Source organism: Coffea arabica, chromosome 1c (genome assembly GCF_036785885.1).
Source record: "Coffea arabica cultivar ET-39 chromosome 1c, Coffea Arabica ET-39 HiFi, whole genome shotgun sequence".
Classification (NCBI taxonomy): Eukaryota; Viridiplantae; Streptophyta; class Magnoliopsida; order Gentianales; family Rubiaceae; genus Coffea; species Coffea arabica.
In genome coordinates, this window is record NC_092310.1 from 47,832,822 (window position 1) to 47,857,899 (window position 25,078).

At 35.4% G+C, this 25,078-nt stretch overlaps 2 protein-coding genes across 3 annotated transcripts; one reads left to right on the forward strand and one right to left on the reverse strand.

Moving 5' to 3' along the window:
- Positions 1–9,072: 9,072 nt before the first annotated feature.
- On the reverse strand, positions 9,073–14,204 carry LOC113725328 (probable inactive receptor kinase At5g10020). Of its 2 annotated transcripts, none has more exons than XM_072074369.1 (4): positions 12,357–14,204; positions 11,035–11,946; positions 10,398–10,943; positions 9,073–9,742 (listed from the first exon to the last, which is right to left on the reverse strand). In XM_072074369.1, the coding sequence occupies exons 1-4, from the start codon at positions 13,258–13,260 to the stop codon at positions 9,342–9,344; spliced, it is 2,763 nt and encodes a 920-aa protein (XP_071930470.1). In that variant the 5' UTR covers positions 13,261–14,204; the 3' UTR covers positions 9,073–9,341. The 2 variants fall into 2 exon arrangements, with proteins under 2 accessions (XP_071930470.1, XP_071930467.1); XM_072074366.1 differs by having other exon boundaries at positions 9,073–9,943; positions 12,357–14,202.
- A 5,540-nt stretch (positions 14,205–19,744) lies between these two features.
- LOC140035035 (putative late blight resistance protein homolog R1A-3) lies at positions 19,745–24,420 on the forward strand. The gene has a single exon (XM_072074372.1). It carries the CDS (start codon positions 20,384–20,386, stop codon positions 24,131–24,133), a length of 3,750 nt encoding a protein of 1,249 aa, XP_071930473.1. The 5' UTR covers positions 19,745–20,383; the 3' UTR covers positions 24,134–24,420.
- Positions 24,421–25,078: the final 658 nt, after the last annotated feature.

Here is a 25,078-nt window from a genome sequence, read left to right on the forward strand (position 1 = left end):
TATATATATATATATATGAGAATTGTGAATACAAATTGATCAATAAATTGTTAACACATTTCCAAATGCAAGTGGTTGGGCATATGTGCATTGAATCTTGTATTTTTTGTTTTGAATTATTTTTAAATAAGTTGAATTTTGGGTGTCCAAATAAAAAATTTAATCTATCCAATGAATAATTTGGGTTGTTCTTACCCAACCCAACAAAATCCATAATTCAACTGATCCAACCCATCATTTAAATTTAATGGGGGTTGGGTGGATTATTGGATTTTGAGTTTCTTTGCTAGCTTTATTCATAATTCTTCGCTTCTATTTGGTAGTTTCAACCCAAAACATTTCCTTTCACTAATGCAAATTTCATAACATGATTGATATATTGTTTATAGAAATCCAAAAAAAGAAAAAAAAAATAAGACACCAACTAGAAGCTTAGCCTGTTTAGATGCCCATAAGTGATTCCATTAATGGTATTTTTGTCTATGCGCTCCATCAACAATTGACCACTTCGATTATTTTCTTTGGGTGGATGTTGGATACCACCGTCCTTGCCTCCAATTGCGGATCAAAAGCCTCTCTAGTTGGTTTCTATCCAGTTTGTTCCTCTTGAAGTGTATCTTATAACTTTCAGTTTGTGTTTGGATTGTAAATTATTTGAGATAATTTTGTAAAAATGTACTGTAGTACTTTTTTGATATGATATATGTGAGATAAAAAGGTGATTGAATAATGTGTTGATGATGCAAGCAAATCAGTGTGTGTAAATAACGGGTAAATAAAGTGTAATTTTTTACAATCCAAACATTGTATTTTTTTTATGAGGGTTTATGCCCTTAAACAGAACTACTCTAGGAGCAGTCACACCTTTTACATCAGCAGCCTATACACTTCTAATGGGCTTAGAGGGAGTTGAGAAGATTGTCTTCCCTGGCTGCAGTTTAAGACTCATCTTCGCAAGATGGTCAGCACAATTGTTTCCTTCCCTCCATTGATGTTGTAGCTTGCAATCCCAGTTCGTATTCATCTTCTTTCTGATTAGCCATATGAGGTTGTAATGGGGACTTTCCATTGGGTTCTTGTCAATAAGTTCAATGCTTGTCTTGGAGTCTGTTTCCACTATGACTTTTTTGATGTAATTGTGATTTTTTACTTCAACTTAATTGTATGAGTCGGTTTTGTACCAAATATTGTATGGTCATGCATTTGCCAAGAGAATAACTGCAAATTCGAATTGGATTTCTCTTTTTTTTCCTCCCCCGAATCCCCTATTCCTTCTCTATGCCAAACCCACCAGTTAGGATCGAACCTTTTTCTATCAGGTGGGAGTTCAAGTTTCTGGCCACTAGAAAAAAAAAAAAATATATTTGGCCTCCTACTTGTTATTCAAGCATTATTTGTAAGGACTTTGCGATGTGAATTTCATAATTCGGATATTAGCTGTTATAAGTGATGTATACACAGCCCACGATCCAAGATCGGATATGAATTAACATAAGCACAATTTCACAAAGTAAAAAGGTCTACTATTTAAATATATCACCAGCATCCGTAAAGACTCATCAGGTTTTCATAGTTTGGGTTGTATATGACCCCTGTTGGCTTCATGAACTAAACAAGATCGAAACGAAGTTAAGCAAGCGCTAATTGGAATGTACACTTAATTGGTACAAATCTACGTAAGCTCTTATACCTATTTTTTTTTTCATACAAAATTTGGTGTATTTTTAGCACAAGCGATGAAATAGATTATGAACGGTATTAATTTTTGAAAACAATTTTACTGAAGTATAATGGAGAGAAATTCTTTTCAATGCAACGGAGAGAAGTCTAGTCTGATTCTGAACTAGCTAGAGACTTTATGCCCTCTTCTTTTTGGCTTCTTGTTACAATATGTCATGACATTCATGATTCATAATCCTTAGCTTCTATTTAGCAATTTCAACTCAAAACATTTTTTCTCACTAATAAAAATTTCATAACATGATTGATACTTATATTGCTTGTGGCGCAAAAAAAAGTATAAAAAAGGCACCAACTCGAAGTTTAGATGCCTGTAAGTGATTCCATTTTGTCTATGTGCTCGACCAACAATTTACCCCACTAGCCCCCACGGGGTAGTCCAGTGTAGGGATTCATGCGAGCCGAGCTGCTCGCAAGCTATTTGACTTGAAGCCAAGTCTCGAGTTGAGTCGGGTTCGAGCTCGGATTTTTGTAGCTTGTGGCTCGACGAGCTACTTGTCGAGTAGTATAATTTAAATAATATATATGTATTATAATTATAAAATGACTGTTATGGGTATAATTTATACTGAATTTACAACATTAATAAAAAAGCTCGATTGATCAGTTTACTCGACTCGATAAGGCTCGACCTTGAGTCGAGTCTCGAGCTTTTAAGGACTCGATCGAGCTCGAGCTTGAACTCGAGCTGAGATTCTTGAGCTCGAATACACCCCTAGTCCCGTGGTAAACGAACTCTTAAGGACTCCTTTGGTCCTGAGTTCAAATTTTACCTTGGACTTGAACCCCTGTGACTCGCCCAGGGTGTGTTGCATGGGGCCGCAACATACTCTTTTGGTTTGATGTATCGGCTCAGATCCTAAGTGGTTCAAGTCGGAACATGTTCCGGGTTATAAATAAAACAATTGACCCCACTGATTTTTTCGGATGGATGTTGAACACAGCCATCCTTGCCTCAAATTGCGGATCAGAGGCCTCTCTAGACGGTTTCCATCCACATTGTTCGAGTTCTTACAACTTTTGGTGTAAAATCGTACAATTTTGATTTAACTACGATTTTTACGTCAACTTAATTGTATGAGTTGATATATTCCCGGTTGTACCAAAATTGTATTGGTTTGTACCAAATATTGTACGAATTATATAATCAGATAGAACTGGACGGTTATTCAACTTGAGAGGCTCTGGATCTCATATTTGCATGCTTCAGCCTCATTCACACGTCTAAGGAAATATCAACATCAATTTTCTGTCATTATCCTCCTGGCAATGGCAATCTCTGGATTTCTTTCAACCAATTTTGTCCTCTCATCCGTGACAGAACCAAGAATAAAATGCCCACATCAAAATGGCAGACAGAAAAACAAAGAGAGATTGGGCTCCGTCCGTTGTACCCTTTTTTTGCCCATCTATACTACTAGAATTCTGTATCCTGTTCGGAAGATCATGCTGCAGATGGTGTGTCTGCACTTCATGTACTTCTTGGAAAGGGAAAAAATTGGAGATTAATTTCTTTTCAGATAACTTTATAGGATCGTTATTCATTTTGGCATTCTCCAGTTGATTTTGAGTTGAACATCCAAACTAATGTGGAATGGGGGCAAGATTAATGATTAGTTACTTACCCCCCCCCCCCCCCCCCCCCCAAAAAAAAGATTAGTGATTAGTTCCATGAGTTATTAATCTGATGAAAAAAACTCAGAAATGCATGGATGACACCAACAAAAAAAAAAAAAAAAAAAGCTACTTACTTATGCATATAAAGAAAATAAAACGTGCACATTCTACTTTTATTCATGTTTACATAGTTATAAGTAAACTCACTCCTATACTTTAACAAAAAATCACATATACAATTAATTATTCATGAATTTGTGCAAAACAATGCAAAATAAATATGCTATCTAAGTTTAAGACTAAGAATTAGGAATAATGTGTGTAAAATTACACTACTATATGCTCAAAGAGATGAATCCATCACACTTCTAAAATCCCCCAACGATTGTTTTTTCTATTTAGTACCTAAAAGCACACGATATAAAAAAGAAAAGTAACCCACTATTAAAGCTTTAAAATTATCACTCACCACTTGAATTGTAATACTTTTGTAAAGCTTATGTTTGGTTCATTGGGCAGTATATTTGTATATGGCAACATTTCACGTAGAAAATTAAAATTTGTGTAAGGTGGATTGGATTCCACCCTTCTTTTATGTAAAGGACAACCAATTAACCTGAAATACTTAGTGCCAAAACTACAGGCCATGCCGGGGAATAGGAGCTTTATTCTTTAGATTTTGTGCTGCCATTGACTTCTCGAAAATGCAGCTATGATTGTTGATTAGTGGCATGGAATTTCTTTTTGCTTGCACATTTTTTAAGATAATCGTCCATCATAAATTTTTATGCTTCACTTTTGTTGCTTTGAGATGCCAAACAACCGCATTCCGAGAACCAAAAAAAAAAATTGGTACTGAAAACAAAGAGACAATGGCAGCTAAGTACTCAGAAAACTATGCATGGTTGTCCTTGACCAGAGACTAAAGTGGACTTGTTAAGATGTTATCAATGTAGTTGGTAGGGATGCAAACAAACCGAGTAAGTCAGGCTTGTTTATATGTGAGCTCGAGTTTGTTGAGCTCAAAAAATGAAACTCAAGCTCGACTCGACATAGATAAAGAGGTACTCGAGATCGACTCGATTATAACTTGCGAGCTTAGCTCGATTTTGGCTCGCGAGCAGCTCGCTACGTCAGCTTGAATTTTGCTCGATTTTTTGGCCCGTGATGAGCTCAAAATCAGCTGACTTTCTCAAAATTTAGGCAAGAAAATAGAATTTTTGTCCACATATTTTTGGTAAAATTTAAGCATAATAATAGCAATTTTCACATATTCTTGATTTTGAGAGCTACAAATTATCCACTAATACAATCATAAACATATAATACATAAAAATCTAAATGTTCAATACTTGAAATGTTTAGTTACCAACAAATTTCAAATATAAATAGTGTCTTCGGCACTTCGTCATCAAGCCCGGCTGTAATTATGCTCTTCAACCCTAATTACATTAAGAAGCAAAAGAAACCAGCAAATGAGCTATCCAAAAAGAAAAAAGAAAAAAGAAAGAAAGAAAAACGGCAGCCAAAAAGAGTCAAACAATCAGCCTGCTAATTGAGAAATTGAACACAAAAAATAGCAAAAATATAGCTTTAGACACAGCTAAAAATTAGCCATAAAAAGGGATCAAACAACGACCAAAAATTGCCCATATCCAAATGCCATCTTTTTTACTGCATGTGAATACAGTAAAACGTTTGTGTCCCTCTGTGTGTATATATATTTTGGTCCGTGTGTGCTTCAATTATATATATATATATATATATATAAATTTCCCCAGTCAATGTATCTGTTTTACACTCAAATAAATAAAATTAAAGAGTTCTAGTATTGGAAATGTTTTTCTATATTGTGTTACATGCCTAATTGACAACACCGTAGATCTAAAGCTTTAAAGCTCTGGCAGGAAAAGCCCCTAAGTTGGACCACCGTAGAAGAAAAAACAAAAGAAGAGCAGCCATCCATCAATATTTGGGGACCCGTCTTAATTAATGTCCGAGGCAACTAACATCCTATGAACATCACAGGGGTCCACAACTACCTCTTTTGCAATAGATCTAAAGCTTTGAATGATAAAGCTTTGAAAGGATGGATCTACCCAGCAGGGGAAGAAAGAAAGTAAGTTTTTATCCATAGATCTAAAACTTTGAATGATAATGCTTTGAAAGGAGGGGAGTAGGGCTACAACGAGTCGAGATTTGGGCTAATCGAGCCGAGTCTCGACTAAATTTTACTAAGCTCGAGCTCGAGATCGACGAGCCGGCAATTTAAAGCTCGAGCTCGAGTTTGAAAAAAAATAAAAAATAAATTTGAGTCGAGCTCGAGTTGAAAAAAAATAAAAAATAATTATTTTATTTTTTAAAAATAAAATAAAATAATTTTTTTCTTAATAAATACATAAAATAAAACAAATATATACTTAAAATAAAACAAATAAAAAATATTATATATATATATACTCGAGCTCGCGAGCCTAACGAGCTTAATATTTTGAGCTCCAGTTCGAGCTCGATTTCAACTCGAGCTTGACTCGAGCCGCTCGCGAGCGGCTCGATTCGTTTGCAACCCTAGAGAGGAGCTGTCGAGCTGGGGAAGAAAGAAAAACTGAGTACATACCAAAAGCTGGGTGGAGCTGGCGGAAGTGGGAATTTGGAGTTTGGGAGTTGGGAATCGGTAGGAGTCGGCAGAGGAAGTCAGGATTTGGAAATTAGGTAAATTGATGGAGAAAGTGAGAGATAGTCAAAGACTTGTAAATTTTAATTTATATAGGGGTATTTTTATAATTTCACATTATTCGAACCTATCGAGCTACCCGTCGAGCTATCGAGCCTATGAAACAAAGACTCGTGCTCGGCTCGTTTATATTAACTAGCAGCTCGAGCTTGGTCAACACGAGCTCGAGCCGAGCTTTGACCTGAGCTGCTCACGAGCAGTTCGGGTCGTCAGCAGGCCTAGTAGTTGGAACTGTCGTGTTAATTTCTTCTTGTTTTCGTCCTTCTCTTTATTTTCTTTATATTGTTATTATCCGTTCACAAGTTTTCTCTTTGTTTGCTTTTTAATCACTTGACCTTGTATGATAATTCAATTCAAAATTTAAATTTAATGGGTTCAAATTTTAATATATTCAAATAAGTTTGTCAATTAAAAATAAAATATTTGAATTAATTAAGTAGCATTGAATTTTTTAGACAACTCTTGCTCCAAAAAATAAGTGATAAGCTATTCATTTATCACTTAATGTGTTATACACTGAAAAGTCTTAGATTTAGTGTTTAACAATTTACTAACTTAATAGGGTGAGACTTTAAATTTCAGATTTCAGATTTCAAATTTCATATTTCAGTTTTATCAAACGCAACCTTAGGTTCTATTTGATAACCTAATTCAGTACTTAAACTGGATGGATTCAAATCTTAACATGTTCAGACACATTTGATAACAAAAAATAAAATATTTGAACTAATTAAGTGACACTGAATTTTTTAGGAAAAATTTATTTTCAAAAATAAGTAATGACCTATTCATTTATCACTTAATATGATATACATTCAAATGTATTCGATTTAGTACTTAATAATTTAGTAATTTAATAAATTCAAAATTCAATTTTTAAACTTCAGTTTTATCAAGCGCAACCTTATTTTTGTGTCACTTAATATTGGTCTTATAACATTAATCTACTAGAAAAGGGGGTAAAAAAGAAAAAGAAAAAGAAAAAAAACTCAATCCAAGCAGGCGCCTTTTTGGATTTTTTTGGACAAATTCCACATAAACCCCGTGATTAGGCACCTTGACACATTCAGTCTTTGTTGTTTAAAATTATGCACTTAAAAACCTTACATTTTGAGTTTAAGTGAAAAATAGACTGAAGCACTCATCAGTAATGGGTTTAAATATGTGCACCACAATAATGCTATTGTAGCTTAGATCCTATTTGATAACCCTATTCACCATTTAAATTTAATGGGTTCAAATTTTAATATATTCAGATGCGTTTGATAACAAAAAATATAATATCTGAATTAATTAAGTAATACTAAATTTCTTAGACAAAACTTACTTCAAAAAATTACTGATACACTATTCAATTATCACTTAATAAGATATGCATTCAAATGTATCATATTTATTATTTAACAATTCAATAACTTAATAGATTTAGATTTCAGATTTCAATTTTCAATTTTCAATATCAGTTTTATCAAACACACCCTTACTTCTAGTGATCCCACTTAAATCTAATACTTTTATTCTTAAAGTGCCCCCATTTAAATGTTATACTTTATAAAAAGGTTAAAGAAAAAGACTTGAACATTGTAGCTTAGATCCTATTTGATAACTCTATTCAACACTTAAATTTAATGGTTTCAAATCTTAATATATTCAGACGTGTTTGATAACAAAAAACAGAATATCTGAATCAATTAAGTAGTACTAAATTTCTTAGGCAAAACTTATTTTAAAAAATAAGTGATAAACTATTCACTTATCACTTAATATGATATGTACTCAAATGTATCAGATTTAGTACTTAACAATTCAATAACTTAATAAATTTATACCTCAGATTTCAGATTTTAGACATCAGTTTTATCAAACAGACCCTTAGTTCTAGTGATCCCACTTAAATCTAATACTTTTATTCTTAAAGTGCCCCCCATTTAAATGTTATACTTTATAAAAAGGTTAAAGAAAAAAGACTTGAACATTGTATTTGTCTTTGAACTTTGCATAGAATTTAATGTTCAAATGGAGGCATTTTGGGAACAAGAACGTTAGTTTCAAGTGGGATTACTAGAATTCAGTTTTCACTCTCATTAATGGGGCCTCTATGATGAAATTTCCATTATTGGAGTGAGCTTCCATCTACTTTTCACTTAAATCTAAAATATAAGGGGTGCAAATGGACTCTTTTAAATCACCAGGGGCGAATATTTAGAAGTACTTAACCGCAGGGGGTGTATGTTAATTTCTTTTGGTGTACTTTTCAGAAAATTAGCAATTTTTTGATAAGCGGATTTGTGAAAAACCAACCTTTCACTTGGCCTGAGTTCTATTTCTGCCAAGGTTTGAGTGCATTACTTGTACAAATTACTGGGCAATATTGACAAGAATGCTTACAAATAAGAGACAGAACTAAATAGAAACTTCAAATTTAATAATATAAGCAGTCACCAATTATTGGCATTTCATGCTTCTGGAAGTATCAAAAATAAAACAACCTTGCATTTTTTTTCTCTGATGAGAGCAACAGCTATGATAAAATCTTCCCCTGGCTTGCTATTCTTTAGAGATTTTGTAGAAAAATATACTGTAACGAATTGATATATACAAGGTAAAATAGTGATTGAAAAATGTGTTCACGAAAAGCGTAAAATTTTTTTGATAGAAAAATGCAATCCAAACACTTGTTGGAACTGTATTTAATTCATTCAACAATGATAATCAGCAAGATTGGCATCCAAAGACATTTAATTTTTCCAAAAGTCATGGTAGAAAAGTTTGGCTGCAAAGGCACCCTTGAGCAAGAACACAAACCATAAATTACATGACTGAGGATGATATAGTATTCATGCAACTGTGATTAACTCATGCATCAATAGTTCCGTTGCTAAATGCTAATTCATCTCAAGTTTTTCACCAACTAGACAATTATCAAAAATCAGATAAATAATTAGACTGTGAAAAGAATCAAACCAGGTTTACCAACATGATTATCTTGAACCGCAAAAGAATATTTTACGATTATATTTATGAATTTTACAGTGAGGAATACTTGATGACCACATTTACATTCTTCCGGAAAAGATCCATGATGATGACTGTGAAAAGGGTTAAAAGAAACCTTATTCTTTTCATCAGAACTATCACATGGAACAACTTCTAAAACTCGATCTACAGGCTACATGCACTTGGAAATGATCGGAAGGAAACAGAAACTGGAAAGAACCAATCAATTTTCTGAGCTATCAAGGCTATTTATCTACCTGTTCAGGGCATGTTCTGATATTATTGAAGAAAGATCTTCCAAAATCATCTTCATGTCAGGTCTCTCATCTGCTGGAAGGATACATCTGAGAGCAACTTGAAGCATGCTATCCAAAACTTTAAGTGGTCGCTCTTGGGTGCTAAAGATGGATTTATCAAAGCACTCTGTTGAACGATTTTCCATGACCAATAATCTCACCCATTCTGTTAAATCCACCATTTCGTTGCTCTCTCTAACAATTTCTGCAGAGTTTCTTCCTGTCAGAAGCTCCAATAGGATAACACCAAAAGCATATACATCACTTTTCAGCGATGGGAGAGGTTTACTTGTGCTTGCAAATTCAGGGGGTCGGTAGCCAAGGGCGCCTGCATTCAGTAATTGCTCAGCTGTACCAGCTGATGTCATTAACCGATGGAGACTATAATCAGTTACAAGTACATGCAGTTTAGGAATTTCAATCAAGATATTTGTTGATTTGAGGTTTCCATGAGGTATTAAGCTGTCATTGTGAAGATAGTTTAGACACCGAGCAACATCAACAGCAACTTTGAGCCGGTCATTAAGAGCCAACGGAGGCAACTTTCTGGCATCTCTATCTACAGAAGATATTGAAAGCATGATGAGAGCTGAAAATTGAATTTCAGATTAAAAATCATATTTTTTTCAGAAATTAAATTCAACTCGAGCACTTCTTTGCATATGACAATCCTTATTTGTTGAACAGATTTAACGGATCAAAATACAAGTCTGTTAAATAAAGAACAATCTTCATTGTGCTTAGTAATGTCATCATTAATCTTGAAGTCTATGTGCGGCAGCAGCACTAAACCAAATACAACGAGGTTATTTTGAAGCATTTGATAACATGTACAGTCCAATTTTAAAATAGTAATACGATGGCTTCTGAAACTTAATAAATCAAATCAACAAAATTCAAAGAGCCAAATGCTCCCATTCTTTATATATTTTGAGGACAACTAATGCAATTTACCATAAAAGGAGAACATAGAAATAAGTCAATAGCAGTAATAAAAGAGGAAAGGAGAATACCATGAAGACAGAGAGCCAAACATGGTGCATCCACATAATTTGATATAAGCAGCTTTTCATGATCTTTGGGGCCCCAGTAATAACCCTGAAGGGAAACTAAACTTGGATGTCTGATGTTTCCTAGTTTCCTTGCTTCTCTGGAAAATTCTTTCCTTCCATTAGCTATTCCTTCCTTGAGCCATTTCACAGCCAGTATATGACCAGAACTGAGCACAGCTTTGTAAAGCTTTCCATGACAACTCATTCCAACAACTTCTGCAGGCGCACATGATAGTTCTTCGGAATTGAACCTCACAGAGCTATCAAAGAGCTGAAGATTTCCAGCAAGTTTATCTGGAGAACAAACCTTGAGTGGACTGGGATAGTCTGATAATTGTTGGAGATTAGAAGGCGATGTATTAGCAGATGAACTTATAGATAAAGGAGAAGCTGTCATTTCACTTTTTCCCACTGCATCTTGCTGGCCAAGACCTTTTTGCCCTGGTTCGACTGATGACTTGCCTTGAGGATCATGAGCAGACTCTACTTGTGATAAAGATAAAGGATCTGAAGGTAAGGTTAAAGAAATTAGTGATTGATTTTATCATTTTCTAAAGAGCAGATGTATCAGGATTAGGAGAAGATTTTGGCTGAATACCTTTCTTTTTAGTAGCATCATTGGAAGTTGACCTGCTATCTTCTCGATGATGGAATTTGCAATAGATAATTGTGGTTAAGAAGATAATAGTAGAGGCACCGCCAACTAAACCGGCTATAAGAGCAGTCTTGATTATGGATTTTATATGTGAACCTTGCCTCCTCAAGCTCGTATTTGGTTCACTTATCGGTGAAGACGACTCATATTGCAGAGTAAGATGGGCATTTCCCGGATGAAATGCAGAAAGGGGAAACCTCTGCAAGTTTTTAGGCACAGTTCCAGACAGATTATTATATGACACATTGAATGCCTTCAGTGAATTTGGAAGGTCATCAGGGATGTCTCCCACAAGGTTGTTGTTGGATAGGTCAAGATATACCAAATTTGGGAACTCACCAAATTCTGGAGGCAATTGGCCGGTGAGTGCATTATGCGACAGATCAATAGCTACCAGACCTGGATTCTGAGTGTTCAGTGACTCAATAGGTATGGTGCCAGAGAAGTTGTTGAAAGACAAGTTGATATCAGTAATTCTGGTTGAGTTAAAAAGGCTTGGAATCAGTAAACCACTAAAGTGGTTTAAACTGAAGTCAATTCTTTTTAGTTCAGGATAACTACCTAAAATAGGAGGAATGCTACCTTCCAACGAGTTGTTGGAAATCCTTAATGAGGCAAGCCTCAGGAACTGAGAAGTTTGATTTGGAAGTGTTCCTATCAGCAAGTTGGAGCTTAAGTCAATAATTTCAACATAATTCCCCCAACTCTGTGTTCTGGACAAGTCTCCAGTGAATTTGTTGTTACTCATATCTATGACTGCACAATGCCCTATCTTTGCAGGCAAGGGGCCTGACAGACTGTTAGAGGACAGATTTACATTCTTCAGAGTTGCAGAGCTGATACTTACTACAGGACCTGTTGAAAAAGAAATCATTATAAGAAATGTCATCCTGCTTCTTGCTTTACACCATGTTATCAAATTAGAATCATATGCAACAGATTAAAATTAGACCAACAAATGGGGATGGGGAAAGAATATAAACACAGTAAACAGCTAGTCTTTCGATTTTACCCCTGTTTTAGTTCAATTTCTATTTTATGCTCTTTTCTTCATCTATTGCTTATAATTTTTGGAAAAACTCCTCCTTTGGTATTTTACAGAAGCCAGCAGCCCTAAGTTTATCACTCAAGATGTAAAATTAAACAGAAGAACAACATGGAGCAACACCTTGAAATTGACATCCTTTAATCCTTTGAACTGGAGGTCAACTTCAAACATACAAGAGCAGTTTAAAAGGTATAGCTGAACTTCAGAATTGACATACCCTCAAGTAGATTATGGCTAAGGTCCAATTCAGTCAAGACCATTGAATTCTCGAGCAGAAGGGCTTCTGGTAGCGCTCCAGATAATTGGTTAGTTCCAAGCCTAAGAACTCGCAGAGATACCACAAAATTGAAGGAAGGAACATTGCCTACAAAGTGGTTATTTGCTGCATCAAACACCTCAAGATTGTCAAAATATGGCATTCCATCATGAGCAAAGAGCTCTCCACCCAAGTTATTACAGCTAACATTTATGTGTTGAATCGAAGATATGAAGTAGGTACTTCCTAGTGCCAAGTCTAAGGAGCCAGAGAAACTATTGCTGCTGACATCCACATGCTCCACACTACCTAATTGGGCTAACAGGTCCATAACTTCCCCTGAAAAACCATTAGAATGCAAATCTAGAAACTTCAACTGCTCCAGATATGTAAAACCAGAAGGAATTGTGCCTTCCATGTAGTTTACTGAAAGATTTAGATGGACCAAGCTCTTTAAGTCAGTTAATTCAGATGGCATTGTACCATTAAATAGATTGCCCGACAGATCCAAATATTCCAAGGTAGTGGTTAATCCAATCTCCTGATTGACACTGCCACTGAACTGGTTGTTAGGAATTGACAAATTCCGAAGCATTTTGAGCCCTGAAATTGCAGGGAAACCAAAGGTTCCAACTAATCCCATACCATTCAGTGTAATTGAAGTTACATTACCTTCACTACAGCTGATACCATACCAATTCTTAGGGCAGCCATCAGAAGACAATGACTTGGAATCCCAAGAAACAAGCACTTTCCCTGAAGGGTCTTTCAGAATTCCCTTTTTTAGCTCCAGGAGTGCTTCTAAATCTGATTGTCCTGCTGCAAATTCTACTAATATTAACAATATCAAACAAATGAATTGCATTTCTCAACTTCACCACCTTTGCCCCCAGAGCCAACAATATTTCAGTTGATGCTATACAATGTGGACTACTAGGGAAAGCATCTGGAACTAGCTAGAATAGTTTTAAGGGTCCAAAGGACTATAAATCAAGAAATAAGCAAAACTTCAGGGAAGTGGAATGCTAAGATGCAGTAAGCAAGAGAAACCAGCAACTACAGTTAACATGAAAGGACTGAAGAATGTTACTAGAAACCAACCATTGAAGAAGGATGGGGTTAACAAAAAAATCAATAACACCAGCAAAATATGAAATGATAAAAATGACAAAAACCCATTTTGGGCAGGATAGACCCAGGCATTTCTATGACCAACTGGAGGCAAACAAATGCAATAAACAAACAGTTTAAAGGAATCAGACCCTACATCTTCAGCTGATGAAAGAAGGGTTCTAATAAGTCCACTAATGCTACAGTCAAATGACAGCAGTACTTAAAAGGAAACAAAACTGAAAACCAAAATGCTTTTAGTTACTCTAACGAAGAGCTGCTGTTGATAAAAACCCACAAGAAGCATCCAGTCAGAAATCCCATAAAGCATTCAAGAATTGCAGAATGATACAATAATGCAGCAGCAGCTGGGGTGTAAATATAATGCAAGGGAAAGTTGACAAGGACCTGAAAGGGACAGTGGCCAAGCATGGAAGTGGAAGAGTAAAGAGTGTAGAGTAGTAGAGAGGGAATGTTAGGTGAGTGGCGTATTAACTGCATCTGCAGATTCATTGTAAAGAATGAGGAGAAATTAGAGAGTGGTTTGGGAAACTGTTAGAAAGTGAGTTGTATTTGACTTGTTTAAGCATATTGTTAACAAGATTCAAGATGTGATTTTTGTTTTAGGTGTAAGACAAATTATCAGTGCAATATACTTGTAATGGACCAACGGTGGAGTAGTGGGAGCATATCTGAATCTCTATGCATGCTGACTGAACTTTGAAGGGTCCTTATTTTCCATTCTGATTTCTGCCTTTCTTGAGATTCTTGTTTTTATGCTCAAGCCAGTAATTGGGCTTGGAAAATATAGCTCAGTGACCTTTGTCCTTTTGTGTAAGCCCATATAGAAATGAGCCACAGAACTTGTAATTGTGTGATTGAATGCTGTCTCCAACATGTTGGAGGTGTTTTTTTTTTTTTTTGAAAAGAACATGTTGGAGGTTAGGGAAATACTAGTGCCGTACCAAAGAGCTATCTTAGCTGGTAAAGACATTAGTTAAGTAGATTCGTGATTTGACTCTCAAGTTTTCTTTTTTCTTTCTTTTCTTTTTTTAATAAGGTTTCGAGTTGTGCTATTCTCGTGTCTTTAAACGCATCAAAAATTTGTAACTTATCTTATGAATGTCACCCTTTACACATGCCTAACTTCGACTTCTTCTTGATCAAAAATAAATGTTTGTTTGCTTAACCTTGGATTTTAGGAGTTTAGTTTCTTGCAATACCTCTTCCCAGAGATAAAAAAAGATTAACTGCTACAAAGTTACTCCAAGGGTGAAAACAAACCACTACTTATGTATTGTACTTGGGAATCATTTTCTGACTGTGTATATGTTGATCCTCAGCTTTATGGGGTGGTTTTCACAAGTTGAAGGGTAAATTAAATGAGAGTGTGATGATCAGAAAAATTGATGCTAGTAGTTATTTAATACTTAATTTTTCTGTATGATTTTCTAATGTTAGAGATTTAACACCAATTCAATTTCATTAGGTTCACTAATTGCCATGGAAAACAGGCCAGCCAACAATCTCTATCTTTACTGTCACATGTATTGGCTCAATTTAATACTTCTGCATTCTGATTATTGAACTCATGCACTGACAAACAACTCTTTTTTTTTTTTTTTGAAACGATAGGATATTTTCATTGCTTTAATGAGAAAGAGTACATATACGAGCAGCGGCTCGAGAAAAGCTATACAAGAAGTGTTCTAAGAACACTGAGAAAACAGTCTTTCCTCATCAACAATAACGCCTAAAGCATCATCACTTAGTTTTTTGCTAACTAACATATGTTCTTGTCTACACAAGTCAAAAGAGCACATGCAACACTGACAAACAACTCACTGTTTATTTTGTCCTTCAAAAACACAAGTAGTGTCACTTTTTGAGTACAGAAAGAGTAATACTTCTATATACAGTACTCATATGCTCCCTATTAGCCTAAAGTAAAGCACAGTTTCCAATTATCCTTAGAGAGGGCTAGGTCCACATACTTGATGCATTGATCATTGATGACTTGTATCATTAATATCAAATTGTACAAGTTATTGATTTATAATTGAGATGTGTGAATTTAACCGCTCTGTTACTCTTATCTTGGACATCTAATCCTACCAATGCATCAACCTAACAAGCAAGAAACCAAGAAAAATTTTGCCCTTTTTTGGTCTTGCCTTGTGATAAGGGCGACTATGTATTGATGTTCACTTTTTTCATAGTAAAAAAAGAAAAAGATATCTCGACTTTTTTGACATTTTTCTACTAGAAAAGTTCTACCTTAAAGTACCAAAAGAAATCAATTCAATTTTGTAAAAGGTGTGCATATAGCCCCTATCTCTATCCTTATCTTAGACAACTAGTCCCTACCAATGCATCAGCATGAAAAGGAAGAAACCAACAACATTTTGCCTCTCTGTCTTGCCATATGAAAAGGGCAAATGCATTTTGGTGTGCCAGTGTGATAACATGACTGTTTTTTCTGCCAGAAACGTTCTTTGGATTCTTTTGGGGCATTATCATAAACTAGTCATTGAAGTTTATTTCCACTTTTTTAAAGTTTTTTTTTCCCTCAACCTGCAAGTTCGAAGTTTCTCATACAATTGTTGTCGTATATGGAGGTGAAACTATCCGTCTGTTGAATGTAATTTGTCTGGTGTAAATTTTCGCTATCACTTTTTGTGTTGTCAAATTTATCCTTATTATTTATTATTCACTTACTGTCTCAACATACACTCAAATACTATTCATCCAAAACTACTTCAATCCAACACCCACGTTTTATTTTACCAACACCACTCAATTATTAATTTTCCACTTTACTCTTCTATCTCCTACTATCATGAAGATAATTTCCTACACCAAACCCAAAACCTTCTTAAAGGGTTTTTTTTTTTTAAACTTTTTCCCCCGGTTATTAAAGATTTTTTTTTTTACTTTCTTAAAATCTTCTCTACGACCTGTAAGTTCAAACTTATCCTCGTACGTTATTGTTGTATACAAAGTGAAATTATTTCAAGACCTACAAAATCCATTGATTCCATGTTAGTTGGCCTTTGTAACTTTTTATGACATGACACTGAATTTCAATTTTTAAAATCAATTTGCATGTAAAATTGTGCTCTTCCATTAACAGACATTATTATATTTACACGTTTATTTCTAAATTTTTGGTTTACTTATTTGTTTTATTTTTGTTTGTTCATTAGATGTTATCAATGCAAATAGTGGTGCTATGATTTTTTTTTATCAATGCAACTATTGTCTCTATCAAAGTTATTTAGTATATAAGATGAACAACAAAGCTTCCTATATTTGAATTTGTATATATGTTTTTTCGTGCATGTATCAAGTAATTAAATTTCTATTTAAAAAAATTAAAAAATCAAAGTTTACCTTTCTTTTGTTTATAAAAATTTATGCTAAATTCTTCCATAAAAAAGAGCTATACTCCCTAAATTGCACATATTTGAATTATTGCCAGGCACAAATGTTTTAATAGCCACCGCCAATTGGGACAACAAATTGGGCCAGAAGATTGGAGCTCGATCTGCCTGACCCACTAAAGCTCGATCTGACTGAGCTTAAGGTGAGAATGGGTTGATCTAAGATTTGTATCTACAATCTGGGCATGGTTTCTAAATCCGACTTGGGTCGTATGAGGTTTTGCCCGATCCATACTTGGACCGACTATGACGTATGCTTAGAGGTGGCAATTTATCCCAAATCTCAATGGATTACCCATGCCCAAAGGGACTTGGGGCGGGATGGGTACTGGAATTTGATATTGGGTTTAAAATGGGACAAATCTAATTGTACCCATTAATTGATGGAAAATTTTGGAAAATACTTGGGTACCCATTGGGTTCAAATAGCAAGGGCTCTATTTGGATTAACTGTTTTTTGGGATGTTTTTGAAATATTTTATTGTCTCAGTGTATATGAAAAATTTTTACTATAAAATTTTTTTGAAATATTTGATATACTAATATGGATGAGATATTTTTTGAGTTATTGTATATTATTGTAATATTGTATTTGAAAATTTTGTTTTTTGAAAATATAGTCAATCCAAACGGAGTCTTAGATTCAAAAATTATTTTTAACAATTTTTATAGTCATACTAGCGAATATAATCTAGCAGTCTTCCTAGTCATTATCCACAAGAATTTCCAACACTTCAGTCAGTTTAGACATGTCATCCTTGGACAATGATGAGAATAAATATTCAACACCCTAAGTGCCTAGGTCATTTTGATATATGTTGGAATATGGCCGTATTATATCTATCTTTTCCTTTATTTGTTAATCCAATTTTTGTTGAGAATCCTAAGTATAAAGCACTTGCATGTTTATTTAATAAAACTAAAAGAAATTTAATAAATACAAAATATTAAAGTTATATAAAAAATAAAAAATGAAATAAAAGGAAAAAATATATATAGAAAATAGATTTGGGTATTGGGCGGGATCAATCTAAACCCATCCCAAAGTGATCCTGCCCAAATTAGTCCCAAAACACATATGGGTAAGATTGGGCCCAAACCCATATAACTCGATTCCATCTTAAACCCAAGCAAATCCCGCCCATTTTGCCACCTCTAATGCTTACGTTCCCATTCATGTTATGTATTCATGAGATGGTAGAATAATTGGCTGAGATTTAAAATCGTATTATAGTTGTTGTTTCAATGTATTACAACTGATTCAACTAAAATGCTCCAAAAAATACAACTTGTTTCCACCACTTTGGCTAAAACTATCGTGTCGAACGCGGGAATCTCCACTAGTGATAATTCTTAAAAACACACTTGATATATTGATGTCTTGATTTAGTGGCTAAGATTGAAACCTTATGATTTAGAGATCTTGGTTCCCAATTTCTCATTCCTCTCCTCGTTTTTTAAATTTTAAATCCTATATTTCCCTTACTAAAAAAAGTAAAAATAAAAACATTTAATATCGGTTCATTATTTTCTTTTGAAACATATAAATGCTTTATATAACGATAAAGCACAAAACAGCCCTCTATAGTTAAGCTAACTTACGGGAAAGCCCCTTATAGTTTCAAATAATACATTTCAGCCTCTCATAATTTAAACTAATTTGAAACAACAACGAAAATCATCAAAATTAGTGGAGACGAACAAAATGACACAATTATCCTAATATATATAAATAATAAAAGACCTTTTAACAATCATTCTATTAAGCAAACTTACGAAAAAAAACTCTTGTGGTTAAGCCAATGTACCAAAAAGCCCCATATGGTTACATGTTACTTTTATTTATTTATTTTGTGCATAAAGTTGTATTTGAAAATATTTATTTATTTATTTTGTATATAGAAATAAGGTGAGTTTTATTTGAAAATTTTTATTTATTTATTTTATGTATAGAAATGAGGTAAGCTGTGCTTGGGAGGGTTGTTTTTGAAATTTTTATGAGTTCTAAGGGGTTTAATAGGTATATCAACTAAAAATTTGATTTAAAAAATTATTTTCCAGGTCAAGCAAACTCAAACTCGTTAATTTAAATAATTTTTGTCCATTTTTCACATTAGTTCAAATCACAAGATACTGGATTGTATGATTTGAAATTATAAGGGACCTTTTTTGTAGGTTTGTTTAACCAAATGGGGGTTTTTCTATCCTATAATAGATATATCGACTGAAAATTTGTTTGTTTCCGGTATAAATACTTGCAAAAGAAGCGCATGTATTTCAAACCCATTAATTTAGACGATTTTCGATACTTTTTTAAATTAGTTCAAACTACGAGATAGGTTACTGGAATGTGTGTTTTGAAACTATAGGAGGTTTGTCTGTATATTCGCTTAATCTCAATGGACTTTTCTATATTTTACCCATTATATAAATTACAAGCCATATAAGATTTCTCACTGAATATCATTAACTGTGATACAAAATGTTGACTCTTTCCATTGTGAAAAATAATTTCTCCAATTGTATATGACAATTTAGTGTAAAAATCCAAGATTGTAGTATCATATCCTATAAAATCATGAGAATTTTTGGTCAATAAACTAAATCAAATCAACAACTAAAAAGTATTAAATGCGTTTGGGCTATTGACTCAACCTCAAACTCCAACTCTTTTTGCTTCTAATTTTCCCTCCTTGAAAAGCTTTTGAACATCTTTTTACACATAAATCCCTGTCACCAAAAGCGGTACTCAAGGCATTATCAATGGCTGTATGTGTAAACTTTCAAACATCACATATGCTAATCTCAATTTCCCTTAACTTCAAGGAGCTCAAAGAAAATCATTCCTAAACAAAAATCAAATATGTAACGGCTATCAATTTCCCTTACCCCCAAGACAAAATCAATCACCGCCCATCACCTTCGTCGGACATCTGCATTCTCATTTCAAAGTCCCAAGTTCAGGTTCACAAATACTTGGCAACAGCTTTCCAAGATCCAAAACTTCGATCAACATTCATATCTCAACGCTTTGGTTGGACGATTGCCCGACTACACCTGCCCCTCCCCTGATCGCTCTGAGGCAAGTCAGTAGTCAATCTCGCCCGGTGGGATGTTCGCGAAATGGCACCTGCATCTCCTCTGATCGCACTGAGGCATTTTGGTGTTGCTCCAGCTCGCAGTTTAATACGTTGTAACTTGTAAGTAGTGTTTATCAAGATGCAACTTGCTGTATTTAATCATTAGCTAGCTGTAGGAAGTAGTCAATCTTGCGAGTTTTGCGGTTGTCTATTGATTTTTCAAACTGTTCTTGAGTAGTTGGTGGATCTCTGTTCGTCCAGGTGGATAGATTAAGTACTGTGAAGCTGATTTTCTGGTGGGATTTCCAAGATTTTCTTGTTGTTGCATGAAATTTGTAAATAAGTACCGATAAAGATGGTTCATACCTGTGTTGATACAGTGTTGGAGGACTTGGAGTATTTAGAGAAGGGATTGTTTTTTGATCGAGGAGATTTGGTTGAGAAACTTAAAGTTGAATTGAGATTTCTCAGAACATTTTTGTGGTGTAGTTCGGGGTGGAGAAACTGTAGTGATGGTGGGTATTTGAGGTCTCACTTGATGAATATTGAGAGTGTACTGAGGAAGGCAGGAGAGGATCTTTCTTTTGCTCGTGATAGGGCGATATCTGGGAGCCTAAACGAGAAATTAGACCATGTAGTAGATGATTTGCTTGAAAAGGTTGAAGCTTTCAAGGTGGAAATTGGAGAAGATTTTATTGATTGGGCAAAACATTCCTTAGAACCAAACAATGCCATGAGTGGTGAAGTTCTGGTGGAATTTTTTGATTGTGTTCTGGTAAATCTGAAGGATCTGCTTAAGTTTGAAGGCAATTTGATTCTGTCTTTGAAGGAACAAATCTCAGCCCTTGAAGTGAAGCTACGATTCTTGAGAAACTTTGTCATCTTCACGAATAGGCAATGCAGTGGGTATGAGAATATCGGACTGTTTTTTACTTCTATTGAAGATGCTGCAAATAAGGTAGCAGCTATTACTTATTTGTGCTGTCTCCAACGGACGGCTGAAAGTAAGGGAGAGGTAAACGAAATGCTTTCTGATTTGCTGGTGAAGATTAAGCCTAGTACGTCTGATATCATAGAAATGTTTGTTGGGATCCTGAAAGCTTCTAAGATCTCTCGATCTGACATTTATGTGGTGGGTGAAGTTGTGGTAAATTTTGTCAATTTTCTCCTAGAAATTCTTCGTCCTGCAAATGATCAAGTAGAACAACTTCGTGAAGGGTTGATACTCATAATGGCATTCCTCATTGATCCACCAGAAAATTATAAATGGGAGGGAAAACAAATTTCAAGTCAAACTGAAGCTGTAGTCAGTCAGGTAGCATCTCTCTGCTCATTCTATGCTGACAAAACAGAAGGTCAGATTCCTGTGGAGAAGGATCAATTGCTGGCTGATATGATTGAAAAGATTGCAGGGATTAAGACAAAGGTCGGAGAGATCTTTCCTGAAGTTTCAGGGCCGCCCTCATCTTTTTTCCCCAGGGTTGATAAACTGGGTATTGTTGACTCTTTCTTGAGAAATTTGATGGGGCTACTGGAGAGCAGGGCAAATTCAATTGTTTTTCTGAAGCATCAATTTGAAAAACTCCTTTCAGATCTAGAATTTTTGAGAGCTTTTCTCGTGGATACAGCAAAGCAGCAAAATGAGCTGGAGGATCTAGTTTATATGTGGTCTTATATTGCCGGGGTGACAAATGAGGTAGAATTCGTTATCGACTCATTTCTGGTGGGAGATTATCCTGTATGGTATTATAAATTACGGGTCTCTGTAGCTGTAGATGTGATTGAACTTATAAAGTCAAAGGTCAGAGCATTTTGCGACCATCATAATCATAATCTTTATCTCCAAAAGAGTATGAGTTCTGATCCTGTGTTATCAGAAGTTAATTCCCCAAAAATAGATGGAACTTTGGTGGGTTTTCTTGATGAGGCTGAAACAATAAGAGTTAAACTTACCAGAGGTGGAATGCAGTTAGACATTGTTGCGATTGTCGGGATGGCTGGCCTTGGTAAGACCACTTTGGCCAAGAGATTGTACCATGAACCTTCAGTTGCACGTCATTTCCATGTTCGTGCATGGTGCTGTATTTCTCAAGTTTATGAAAAGAGAGATTTGTTGCTCACCATTTTGAATCAGATTATTGAGCTTACTGACCAAATCCGTGGCATGAAGACTGAAGATTTAGATGAAGTGCTTTACAAATCTTTGAAAAAGGAAAGGTTCTTCATAGTCATGGATGACATGTGGAGCACAGGGGCATGGGATGATTTGAAAAGATCATTTCCAGATGACAGAAATGGTAGTAGAATAATGTTTACAACTCGACACCGTGAAGTGGCTTTAGAAGCCAAGTCTGACTGCGATCCTCATGCTCTTCGTTTTTTTTCTGATGGAGAGAGTTGGGAGTTGTTGGAGAAGAGGGTATTTCAGCAACAAAAATGTCCCGAGGAGCTTGTAGAGTTAGGAAGGCAAATTGCAACAGCTTGCAAAGGATTGCCTCTATCAATTGTTCTAGTAGCTGGAATTCTTGCCAGGACACAGAAGAGAAAAGATTGGTGGATGCAAGTTGTGGACAGTCTAAGTTCGAAGCTTGTTGGTGAGATGGAACAATGCAAGGACATACTAGGTCTGAGTTTCAAGCATTTACCAGATCACTTGAAACCATGCTTTCTCTATTTCGGAGCACTTCCTCAGGGTGAAGAAATTGCAATTAGGAAGTTGATAAGGTTATGGGCTGCAGAAGGATTGGTGTGCAACAATGATGTAGCTGAATACTATTTGATGGATCTGGTTAATAGAAGCCTAGTCATTGTTTCCAAAAGGAGGTCAAAGGATCATGGGGTCAAAACATGCCATGTTCATGATTTGCTGCATGATTATTGTGTAGCAAGAGCTAAAGAAGAGTGTTTTTTGATGCATATATTTGATGATGATGTTAGAGAACCGGACCTGTCTGACTTGATATGCCAATTTGAAGGCCATATGGCACCTGATATTGTTGAGTATGATGTACGGCGCCTGTCTGTCTTCTCTACGTGGGAGCGCTTCAGAAATCGAATGCCATGTGGTCCTCGTGTCCGCTCTCTCATGTTCTTTTCTGCTAATGTTACCAGTCAGTTCAAGTATCAGTCATCATTCAGTTCCCATATTTCTCGTATTTTTAACAACTTCAAGCATCTTAAGGTCTTAGATTTGGGGCGTATCAATGTTGGTGATTCTTTTCCTGGTCAAGTAGAAAAGCTTGTCCTGTTGAGGTACTTGGCTCTCCGAGGGCGCATAAAATCAATCCCATCATCAATAGCCAACCTCTGGAATCTTGAAACTTTGATTGTGAAAGGATTAAAAGGTGAAGTGACATTACCAGATACCATTTTAGAAATGGCAAGCTTGAGGCATCTCCACATAAATAATCGTGTTGTCTTTAGCTTGGATGACTCTGAGCCTGGAGATACCTCCCAATCAAACCTGGAGACTTGTTCCACTCTGTCTCTTTCTCACGGGATATGTGCAGAAATGATAATAAGAAGACTTGTGAACATCAGAAAGCTGAAAAGCATATTCTTTGAATCATGGAATGACCTTGCAAACTGCAATCGCTTCCCAGTGCTCCACTGTTTGAGCCGACTTGAATCCCTTAAGCTGCTGTACCATGGTAGTATTATGTTCCCCTGTGAAATGAGCTTGCCTTTGAGTCTTCGAAAGTTGACTTTGTCAAAGTTTCGGCTTCCCTGGGATGAAATGTCAACAATATTAAAACTACCCAACCTTGAGGTTCTGAAGTTGCTACATCGGGCCTTTGAGGGGGAGCAATGGAATATGGGAGATGCGGAGTTTCTTAAGCTGAAATTCTTGAAGTTAGATACTCTGAAGCTTGTTCAGTGGAATGCATCAAGTGACAACTTTCCCTGCCTTGAGCAACTGGTACTGCAAAAGTGTAAACAACTTGAGGAGATTCCGTCTAGTTTTGGAGATATCGCTACACTAGAGAAGATTGAAGTGCAGTGGTGCAGCATTTCTGCTTCAAAATCAGCCACGGATATTGAGGCAGAAGAGCCAGACATCAAGGTCCTCATCCATCCTCCACTTGTGGAGTCCAGCTCCGAATAGAGCATAGGCATGCACTTGTTTTCATTCTAGTTAACAGTTTGTCTTTAATGTCTTCTGTTTTTTCTCGTACTCTTAAGCTTAATTGGGATGCGAAAGTGATAGAGGATTTGATGAACAATTTTCCGTGTCATCTTTTGACATTCTTGTTCTAATCCTGGTAAAATTCATTGAGCCTGTTCTAGAATTTTGTCTCAACTGTAACTGATATGAAGGCTATTTGTCTTCCTCTGACGATGGTTTTGATTTTCATTATTTGTAAAGCTGCTAATTAAGCTGTCTATATCGAATTCCCACCGTTTACAAGCTTGGCTTTCTTTCAAAAGAAAGCAGTTGAAAAGACTGACAAACCAAGTGAGAGGCTGAATATTTATGTCATTTTATAGCTATACTGAGTAAGAGGGACAACTCTCGGGGTTTTTATCCCACATCGGCTTTGGGGGGGTTGGGATTTGGGTAGTTAAGTCCCTGGGAGCAATCAGAGTTGCCGGCTTTTGGGTTGATTTCTGGGATTAAATTTAATTAGTCAAATTTCGTTTCTCGAAAGAAGTAGTAAGAGGGACAACTAGGAAAAAACAACTAAAGTTGAAAAGGAGAATACAAACGCATCTGCTATATTGTCATCACCAAGTTTTTGTGCAACTGCTATATTATCATCCCTAAGTTTATGTTGTAAGAAACAGAAGAAAAGATGGAATTGAAGAAGGATCTTGCAATTACTGTAACAGATATCAGCTTCCACCACTTGAAATTGCTTGACTATTTGTCGTTCTTATCTGTTCTTTATATATATATATATATATATATATATATATATATATATATATATATATATTTATTTATTTATTTATTTATTAGTAAAACTGCTAACATTTCTTGAGAACAGAATAGAAGAAGAAATTGCATGACCATTATTGCATAGGAAATGCATTATCTACGTTTGTTTTG